Source organism: Emys orbicularis, chromosome 11 (assembly GCF_028017835.1).
Source record: "Emys orbicularis isolate rEmyOrb1 chromosome 11, rEmyOrb1.hap1, whole genome shotgun sequence".
Lineage (NCBI taxonomy): Eukaryota > Metazoa > Chordata > Testudines > Emydidae > Emys > Emys orbicularis.
In genome coordinates this window covers 5226583-5237329 of record NC_088693.1, presented here as the reverse complement: position 1 = coordinate 5237329, position 10747 = coordinate 5226583, and the positions used below count along the sequence as shown (strand labels likewise).

Below are 10747 nucleotides of genomic sequence, written 5' to 3'. Positions count from 1 at the left end.
CTCTGAATGCCAGGTGGTAAACTCAGATTGCTGACCCTGCTAAGGAGACTAGAAGAAAAAACAGGAGAATGACGCCTTATTTCTTCATCATCAAGTGGCTATGTGACCGCTGCCCTCCGGGACAAGGCAAGGTGGCTACACTCAAGCTGGAGGGGAACACATAACTGGACCAACTGCGGTCGGAAAGGCAAGAGCTCCCTTCTAACCAAGCCGACAAAACCAGCTGGTGGGGGGAGAGGTGGGGAGAGAAATGCTTTATTGTTGATTCAGTAAAACTCTCCAACAGCAGCTTCGCAGACAGGGCCATCTGATGTGTAGTCCCTAAAACGTTCCCATTCTAGCAGCCAGCACGGTCGGGGAATTTATTGGCCCATTTTATACAGGGATCTATCCTAAGCTAGTGTGGACTGTGGGCTCTTTTCACCTGACAGGCTCAAATCCAGCCATGGGGGAAGGCAGATGTCTCTTCAGTAAAATAAACGGAGTGGCACCTGCTTACACCAGGGCTGATTTTGGCCCAGGGGCTCGAGGCCTGTCTCCTGCAATACAAGCTGGAGCTCTTTGCACAGGGCAGTTTACAATGCATGGATCCAATCCTGCAGGCCTCATGCCCTCAATACTCCCACGGAGTGTGTGTGTGCGCGAGCAATGCAGGATCCAGGCCTAGCTGGGAGGCATAGTGGCTGGGTGGTACATTTTGTCTGCTCTGAGCAGATTTCTTCAGGAGCAAACGGCAAGAGAGGGAGAGGCACTTTCCCCTTCGAGCAGCGTTGGAACAGAATTAATCGGAGCTGAACGCTACATCCCCTTTTGGGCAGAGGTTTAGTTTCGCTTCTGCAGGGACAATACAGTACTGGATGGTTGCTTTGTTAGCCCCACACAATGAAAAGGGCTTAGTAGGATTTCTTTTGTAACAACTGTCTGGTTCAAACGCAGCAGATGACAAAAAAACATATACCATAAATTAGAAGTCAGCACAGCTTCCTAAGGTGCTAGTCACTAATAAAACGATTACTTGGGAGACAAACTATAGCTCTGGTACTTATAATCTTGTTATCTTTAAAAAAAACCAATAGCCCACAGGATTCTGCATAAAAATAAGCACATTTAAGCCAAGAGCTTGCTGTTAACTAGGATAACCGCTTTTTTATATATATAGATCTCTCTCTCTAATTTTTTTCCCTAACATTGTTCTTCGAAGGACCAACTGGGTTTACAAAGGCATAAAAATAGAGATTTTGAAAGGGCAGCGTGCTAGTTAAGATGCTCAAGGCACCTCTGATTAAAATGATGGGAGAATATTCTACAGAACTGGCTCACAGTACAGCCATGCTGTGAGCAGTTACTCTTGAATAGTCTTGTGTTTTTGGAATGGGGGCATGGAAGGAAGACAAGGATAAAGGAATATCCGTTGCAGCAATTCCCCCCCCCCCCCCATCACACACACAAGATAACAAAATATGGAGAGAATCTGAGGACATGGGCCAGATTCTGATCTTAGTTACACCGGTGTGAATCCAGAGTGACTCCACTGGCGTTAGTTACGCTACTGTGTAAATCTGGGGTAACTCCAGTGTTCCTGAATTTACATCAGCGTCACTGAGATCACAAGCTGACCATTAACTTTAAATATATATATACACACACTTTTGACCTACAAGAGGGTTTTTTTCCCCCTCATATCGTACATGCAAGATCAGAAAGATGGGCTTGTTTTGGAGGTTTAACTGTGCCACAATGTTTTGCATGCTTTGCTAAAGCCAGCTTATGTTAGGTAAGAGTGTTATTTCATACAGTGTCCCAAGTATGGAGGAGGTAGCTGCACCTATACCAACCCTGTCAAGGCAAAAAGGAGGAGGAGTGTGGGCAGGGGGGATGTGACCTTAAAAAAAACAAAAGATCAGATCTACTTGCCAGCTGCATCAGCATTCAAGTAGCATTTAAAGTACCTCCATGGGACTTTAGGATCTCTAAGGAATCTAATCTGTTGACTTTGACAAGTGTAAGACCCACTTTGTTTTATTTTAAGCAAGCAGGCTGCAGGGGAGTTTCAAACTCCCAGAACCAAACAGGAGCAAAGAATTGTGGGAAAGGCCAGTGTCAGTATTAGGACCTGGAGTATCGTCCCCACGTCGACGTTGTGATAGTCCCGCATCTTCTAACTCGTCACAATATAATAAAGTCATGCAGCAATTTTAAATAAGTAGTCAAACAGTTCACTTTTCTCTGACTTCAACTTGTTCACCAGCACAGGATTGGAGGAAGCAGGTCTAATGATACTTCATGTGCAGAATTCAAGAAAGGAAAATAAAAATAACCGCACCACCGGAAACACAGAAAGCAGATTTGTTTTCTCAGTGGTATGTCTCAGATATTCTGTCTCACCATTTCTTTTCCCCCACCCTCTTCCTTAAAACTGCACTTTCTAAACAGCCAGATTTCAAGCCCATCCCTGCCTACGTGAATCTAAACTTTTCCACTTTATTAACAGGCTTTTTTATTATTTCACAACTAGTTTAAACAAATCCAAAGTTTCAAATTTTTTTCTTCTTTTTAATTTGTCAGTTTCCCAATTTTCCCTCAAGAACAGTTCCAGGGGCGGCGTGTGCTGCTGCGATCGTCCAGCTCCGAGGACTGGAGGAATTTTGGACCGAGCCCAGCTACACACATTTCACTCCGCTCTGTGCTCTTCCTCATAACTTTTTGTGTTTGCTTTTAAACGTATAAAATCACAGTTTGTGTTACATCTTCAAAGGAAGAAAACAAAACACACACACACGCGCACACACATCATCTTGGTGAACACTGTACACTAAAGAGGTCTTTTCAACAGCAGAACAGGACGTTTGGCCTATCATAGGTCGTAACATGGGCAGGGCCTGAAACTTTAGGGATGCAATGCCAGCAACCTATACCACAAAACAGCTGAACCCACCCACCCATGGGCATCTTTACTTCTAGGTTCAGAGCATGGGACAGCTGGGCTCAGATCCTCAAAGGTATTTAGGATCCTAACTTCAATTGATTTCAGTGGCAGTTAGGAGCCTTTGAAGATCTAGGCCTTAGCTCTTTCCTGTTCGGGTATCAGACTGACATCCCCAAAATTCAGCCAACACAGCATTTACAGGTACCACACTAAGCCACTTCTGCATCAGCCTTGGAATTCAAATGCTGTCAAATCAAAGTGGGAAAGGGGCATTTGACCTGTCTTATTATTATGTATATATTTTAATAACACTTTTGAATTCATTTTACTGCTAAAACCTTGCTCTTTAAGAAGAATCCAACCTTTAAGTTGACACTTTTTTTAGGCTCATGTTCCTTTAAAATTCCCTTTTCTTTTGTTTTTAAAACACCTCCCGGAAAACTTGCTTTCTTCTGGCAGAAAAATCAGCTGGCAGCTCCGGGCTCTCACTGCACCCGCTCTGTGAAATTCTCCGGGAAAACCCCCCGACTTTGATCAAGTTCCTTATGCTGGAGCCAGTCAGCCTCTTTCACGCCCATCAGCCATCCTTCATCCTGGCAGAGAGATCAGATACCAAGGGCCAGATTATTTTTTTATGCAGTGCAGGTTGGGAGACATCAGAAAGGGAGTGGGTGAAACAGATGCGCAAAGTGATGCTCTGAGCTAGCCCGACTGGACTTCAAACAAGATGGGCAAAGGAGCTTCTTTTCATTTTTGCAGTTAAGCCCACCTCCCACTGGAGGCAATGGCAAAGCTCCCACCCCGTGTACAAGCAGGGCACAGTGATTATATGCAAGGCCTGAGTTTGCGCTCATTTATGCCACCTGTCAGTCAGGACTCCCATTGAAGTCAGATCAGTGCCAGAGAGATCAGAACCTGGTCCATGGGCAAAGGGGGCTAGCGGGCCCCTGGGGCGCGATGGGATCCAGTGTACGTCTTTACATTGAGACGGGGGGGGTGGGGGGTCTTCCTAGATGATGCGCTTTCGCTGGATCACGAGTTATTGGGCTTGGTGTAGGAATTGCTGCATGGAATTCCCTGGCCCATATTATGGAGGAGATCAGACTGGATGGTCTTAAAACCTATGGATAACCTATAGATCAGGAGGAACTGCATAGCCGTCAGCAGAGTCCTGCCGGCGTTCAGTCCCCGCCCCTGCCGAGGTCATTCAGCAAGGAGGTTCCCTGCAGATTGGGAGTGTGTCTGGAGTAGGAGAGGGTTCAGGGGAGGAGGCTACTCAGACATGCAGCCACTATTGCCTGATGCAGTTCTCTCTGCATAGCTCGGTGCTGTCACGAGGAAGCATCCTCTCAGCTAGCAGCATGCAAAGGCTCTGGGGGGCACCAGCCATGTGCATCGAGACAGCCTACGGGTTCATGTCCTCGCCCCACGGACAGTGCATGCATGGAGGACTGTTTACTACAACAGCTGCACGCGTTGTTCTGTGTCCTGCGTCCACCTCTTCGGGTGAAGCATCCATCTCGGCCCTCAGCGTATTTAAAGGCATCCCGTCAGACTAAGCCAGGGGTGGGCAAAATACAACCCATGGGCCAGACCTGGCCCATCTAACATTTCTGTGCGGCCTCCTCTGCCCCCTTGTGATCTCCGGGCTGCTAAAAGTCCCGTGGTGCAGCAGGGCGCTCAGAAGTGGCTATGGCCGGCTGCTGCTGGCACATCTCTGCATGCCCCTGGCGGGAGGAGAGGTGGTTTCCATGCGTTGCCCTCGCCCCCAGCACTGTCCTCACAGCTCCCATTAGCTGGAAACCAGCCAATTGGAGCTACAGGGGTGGTGCTTGCGGGCATGGGCAGCACACAGAGACCCGCTGCCTCCCTCTCCGCAAGGGTACGCAGAGACGTGCCAGCAGCAGCCGGCCACAGCTGCTTCCAGGTGTGGTGTGGGGCCACGGCATGCAGGCAGCCTGCCTGAGCCCTGCTGTGCCGCCGTCTGGGAGCCGCCTGTGGTAAGCGCCTCCCGGCCAAAGCCTGCATCTCACACCCCCTCCCACACCCCAACCTCCTGCCCCAGGTCAGAATCCCCTCCTGCACCCAAACTCTCTCCCAGATCCTGCACCCCCTCCCACACCCCAACCCGCTGCCCCAGGTCAGAATCCCCTCCTGCACCCAAACTCCCTCCCAGATCCCGCACCCCCTCCCACACTCCAACCCGCTGCCCCAGGTCAGAACCCCCTCCTGCACCCAAACTCCCTCCCAGATCCTGCACCCCAATCCCCGGCCCCAGCCCAGAGCCCCCTCGTCCAAACTCCCTCCCAGATCCTGCACCCCCTCCCACACCCCAACCCGCTGCCCCAGGTCAGAATCCCCTCCTGCACCCAAACTCCCTCCCGGATCCCGCACCCCCTCCCACACCCCAACCCGCTGCCCCAGGTCAGAACCCCCTCCTGCACCCAAACTCCCTCCCAGATCCTGCACCCCAATCCCCTGCCCCAGCCCAGAGCCCCCTCGTCCAAACTCCCTCCCAGAGCTCACACCCCTCACCCTCTCCTGCACCCCAACACTCTGCACCAGCCCGGAGCTCCCTCCTGCACCCAAACTCCCTCCCTGACCCCGCATCCCCTTCATTTATATAGTAGAAATGTGCGGCCGTGACGACTTACCAAAATTTGTGGAGTGGCCCCCCCTGCGAAAATTATTGCCCGCCCCTGGGCTAAGCTAACCAAGCAGCTGGGACAGAATGCTCAGCTACCAGCCGCCCCAGCCAGCGGTGGCGGTGAATTCAGATGTTTGCTCTGATTACTTTGCCTTACTGGAGCTGGCAGGAGTCACTGGAGGACAACCAAGGCAGCTATATAAAAACACATAAGAGAGCTGCCCATATGGCAGCCCCCCACCCCATGCTCTGTGCTGCCTGCCTCTCTTAGGGAGCGAGCAGCAGGGCACATGCGGCTTCTCCTTAGGGTTTTTACCCTTTTGCTTTCCTCTCCTGCTCTCTGAATATTTTATAATCGCCGCCACTGGAACAAAAAGCCCAGCGTCCTCAGGCTGGCAGCTCCCCGCTGGCAGTGCCGATGCTGCAGGCTGATTTACCCCTGGCAGCTTCCTAAGAAGTCTTGGCCTCGTGCATTGAGGGGGCGTCCTGGAAACCGTACAAGACACAAACCCACGTGCCCAATTCGGCGCAGCTGCGGACTGAAGGTTGGAGGGTCTCTGATAGACTTTATCGCTTCCATGTGCCATAACTTAGGCAGACAAATGGCTGGGTGGGAAGAAGCAAGCCCAGGGGTCTTTCCTGCAACGCCCAGTGAGGCAAGCGCTAGGTACCATCCAGCCGCTGGTCTGCATCTGTGATGCACAGAGGCACAAGCTGCGTGCCTCCCACCCCTCTACTGCACCCAATTACACGGGGCGGGGTCCCTGGGTCTAGGCGCTGCAGACATGGCATTAGCTTCCTGTCTGCTGCACTCAGGGACTGACACCTGATTTGAGCACTGAGGCTGCAGATGGTTATACACAATTAAATACATTAATTGCCTGGTTTTCCAAGCTTTCTCCGCTCACATGCACCAAGCGTGCTCTTTGATAGGCACGTTTTACAGGGCTGGGCCTTGCCAGAGATGAGCTGGAGCAGAGGATGCTCTGGAAGCTATTGTGAGTAGGCTGCAACACTCCAAGCATGGCTGGCGGCAGCCTGGACGATCCCAGCACTGAGGCTCTCAAAGCTGCATCCGGCTCAAGTGCACGTATAGGGCATAGAGAAACTCTGCTCCATAAGTGCCCTCTCCTGCCACCGAAGCTAGAAGGGAATCTCCCTATCACCCTCCATAGGATCCGGGTTTCCATTCTGGAAGCTGCTAGAGGCAGGCAAGTCCCAGCCAGAAGAGGATACCATAGCCAGCAGAAATGGCCCGTTTGAGCTCCTCCCAAGACTCTCTCACACTGCAGGGAGCAGCTGTAAAACTCCGAGTGCTTCACAGACAGGTGCATATGCAGCATTATCCCCATTTTCTAGGCAGGGATGCGACTTGCCCAGGTAACACAGCAAGCCAATGGCAGAACTGGGACTGGGACTAGAACCACCCTCTTCTGCCTTCCCGTTTGTACCCTGCCGACCCTCTGCACCACACTGCCTGCCTGCCATTAAAAAGGTATTCAAAGGGCCGGCTTTATCCCTGCTGAATCCAGACCTCCATGGGGGAAATCCAGCCCCGCGGCTTTGTTCTAAAGAGCAGGGAATTCTCCTACCTGCTTCAAAAGCCACCAGGGCTGCGGGGCAGGGAGGTTAGATCTGTGTTTTCCTAGCAGCTGCCCTCCTCTCCTGTTAACAGAATAACTGCAGCATCCCTAAACTGGAAGTCCTGAATCTCAGCACGGCTAGGAGGATTTCCTAAATGCTTTTATGGAGGGCTTGTAATAAACAAAGTCAGTCCCAGCTCATTCACCTCGGGCTTGGATCTGGGAGAGTCTGAACCTCTCCCTAGGAGAGTCAGGCGAGATTATCACAAGGGTCCCGTCTGGATTTAGAATCTGTGTCTCGGATTCTGCAGCCGAAGGATGACAGCTTTGTTCTAGTCCTTAGACTATACTGCCATCTGCTGGGCAATGACATTAGAGCAATACCAAAACATCCCTGATGGTATAGCTGGCATAGCTATACTGAAGTCAAGGACCTGGTCCATAGCGTGTAGACGTATCCTAAGAAGGCAACACTGTAGCTGGGAGGGACTCCCATCCCAGGTAGGATTTCACTCTTCGGGTGTATCTACGCTGTAGCTGGGAGGCATGACGCCACGTATACACACTCGCTTTGATGGAGTTAGTGCGCTAAACTTAGCAGCGTTGCCCTGGGTGCAATACCGTCCGGGCTCCTCGGTTCATACTCACGTGGCTTGCCCACCACTCCCCGCATTCCCCCATGACCACACTGGTCCATTTAGCGCGCTAGTTCGCCGGTGTACATCTACTGCATGTACGTCTATTGAGCTGGGAATGACGCCTCCCAGCTGCAGTGTAGACACACCCGAAGAGTGACGTCCTGGAGCTTCCCCTCCCCACTCCACCCGCTGGGAAGATTCCCTGTAAGCAGAGGATCTGTGTACCCAGGATTGCAGCCTGCGATTCTCAGCACGCTAGGAGCTGGGATTGGGAGCAGGAAGATGATGAAGGTCAGCCTTGGATTAGCCAAGACCCTTGCTGGCTGATCAAGGAGCAGCACTGACAGGTGCCCATCTGCTCTGCTGCCAGCAGAAAGGCCTAACTACCTTAGGATGTAGTTACAGGAAAGAGGAGAGGGATAATTTTTTGTAAAGGCCCCCGCCCACACCCCACTTTCCATGCCTTTATCCAGGCTGACGTCTCTGCAGGACCCTCGCTCTCGGAGAAAACCCACCCTCGGTTCTCCACCCAGCTGCCAGCGACAGACCCCAGCCAGTGAGGGGAGGAGAAACAATCAGTCCCGACTCCTCCCAGTCTTCTTCCCCCCCTCACCTGCTCATCCGGGTTGTCGAACGGAATCACCAGCACCACGTCCCCAGCCTTCAGCGGCAGCTCGTCGCTGTCCGTGGCCACATAGTCATGCATGGCCTGAACCTACGAGAGATGAGGACTCGGGTGAGCACCCGCCCAGCTCTCCAAAGGCGGGACGAGGCACGCGGAACCTTGTGCAGAATTTTCAAATCTCTGCGATTCCCATTTCTTCGAGCTAGTTTTATCCCAGCCATTTCAGACCAGATCCTCAAAGTAATGGAGGTGCCCAATCCCCATTGATTTCAAAGGGAGTTAGGCACTATGTCCCTTTGAGGATCTGGGCCTTTGTCCCTCCCATCTCTGTTTCTCTATCACTTACAGACAGTCGCTCTGCCTCCCCCAGAAATGAACTGCTCAGATCCAGCTGCTCTGGTGTAGACGGGCTTCTGCTTCTAGACCCAGGCTGAGTTCGCTGTTTAAGGCAAACAAGTGACTTGGGCCAAGGGAGTCACGGCATTGGAGTCCACAATAGCTGTTCTTACCTAGGGTGACCATAGGTCCCATTTTGGCCGGGACAGTCCCTTTTTTAAGCCCTGTCCCAGACATCCTGACTTTTTTGGCAAAAGAGGGCATTTGTCCTGTTTGTTCTTGCCGAGTGATCAAATTGGCAAGAGCACATAGGATAAATGGCCACTTTTGTCAAAAAAGTGGGGTGCTGTGGGGAGGAACGTGTGGGTGAGAGAGTGGAGATGCCAGCCCTGGGGGGGGAGGGGGGAGGCTGGCTTGGAGGGTGGGAGAGGAAGGGTTTCAGTGCATGGGGGACCGGCAGGGTTCCAGCAACCAGCGACAGTCTTGAGTGGGGACGGGGGGTCGGGGGAGGCGGCAGGGCAGGGTTCCAGCGACCCGGTCAGCAGGGCTCGAGTGACCAGCGACAGCCTCGTGTGGGGGGCCTGCAGGGTTCGAGTGACCAGTGACAGCCTGACTGGAGGCCGGCAGGGTTCAAATGACCAGTGAGTAGTGACCACCTCAAGTTGGGGGCCGGCAGGGTTCAAGTGACCAGCAACAGCTTCGAGTGGGGGGCCGGCAGGGTTCGAGTGACCAGTGACAGTCTGGGGGGAGCGCCTTGGGCGAGCAGCTGGGGCCAGCCCCGTGGGGGGTGGGGAGGCCTTGGACTAGCCCCACGGGGTGTCCCATTTTCCCTTTGGGAAATATGGTCACCCTATTCTTACCTCCAAAGGGCACAGATCCCCTTTAAAGAGAGGCTGTGAGTTTCTGACACCCGCCTTAGCCTAGGGCACAGAAAATGCCTGCAGGTCAGAAGTCACCCCACAATTTGGGGCTGAACCAGATCCCAGCACCATCAAACGCGGGAGCGGCTGCGATCTGGGGCCTTATTTCACTGCTCACTCTTATCACGATCCCCAAACCCCCAGATCTGACTGACCCTAGAAATCTGGGGTGTTGGAAACGCAGCTCTGAACTTTCAGGCCTGACTGTGGTTTATCTGCCTGAGTTCTGCCTTTAACGGGGCCCTGTCACACTTCTCCAGATGGCAACTGGCACCCGGTCGAGGACCAATTGGCGTAGCCAGAGCACTGATTCAACGTCTCTCCCACCTGCAGAGCTCCGTCAGGCTCAGCCTGCAGGGATTAGAGCTTTCCCCGTCCCCTACCCCTGGGATGGGGAGAGGCGGACATGACTCCAACCTGCCCCCTGCAGAACAAAAGCCCCGAGAGGCCAAAGAGGCTGCCCCCTGCACTGGCTGCAGTGAATCTGGCCCGGTGTCTAAGGGAACCCACATCATTGGTGGCTTTCCCATTCCACTGTCCCTGGCAGCCCCATAGCCACTGGTGTCACAGCACTGGGTGTAACGCCTCCTGCACGTGGGTCGCAGGGACGGATCAGCCCCCACCCCGCACGCGCTTACCTTAAACAGGAAACCCGGGGGCATGTCGGCCCTTTCAGAGGGGGCGCTGCCCTCCTCGGTGCCGTTGACGGTGGCTGGGAACGTCTCCACGACAACAGCAGGCAGGGAACTCTGGGTGGGGTGGGGGGCAGGCGGGGAAGAGAAGGGGAGAAAGGGAACAAAGCCACACTGAGAAAGGAGTGTCCGAACTGCTCCCCCACTGCAGAGACCCACTAAATCCAGCCACAGCCTGCCCCAGATCCCAAGCACCTTGATTGCCAGTGGGGTTTCCAAGCATGCTCCGCCACGTCAGCTTATAGCCCTGACTGGAGCAAAAGGGAAAGCAGAGAAGGTGGAAGATACTATCGAGGGATCCGGGCTTGTAAGGAACTTAGGCTGGGCGATGAAGGTGGTTTGATTACCTTTTGGGGGACAATATGGACATTTTTGTATTC

General features: G+C 53.0%; 1 protein-coding gene across 8 annotated transcripts in view; it reads right to left on the bottom strand.

Annotated features, from left to right (window-relative positions):
• Window positions 1–3411: 3411 nt before the first annotated feature.
• The window catches only part of BIN1 (bridging integrator 1), a 154629-nt gene continuing 147293 nt past the window's right edge, over window positions 3412–10747 (bottom strand). For all 8 annotated transcript variants that reach the window (XM_065412904.1, XM_065412905.1, XM_065412911.1 and 5 more), the window contains 3 exons: window positions 10314–10424; window positions 8408–8509; window positions 3412–3519 (listed from right to left, as the gene is read on the bottom strand). In XM_065412904.1, coding sequence (XP_065268976.1) covers window positions 3412–3519; window positions 8408–8509; window positions 10314–10424 — 321 coding nt within the window. The remainder of the gene's footprint in view (window positions 3520–8407; window positions 8510–10313; window positions 10425–10747) is intronic.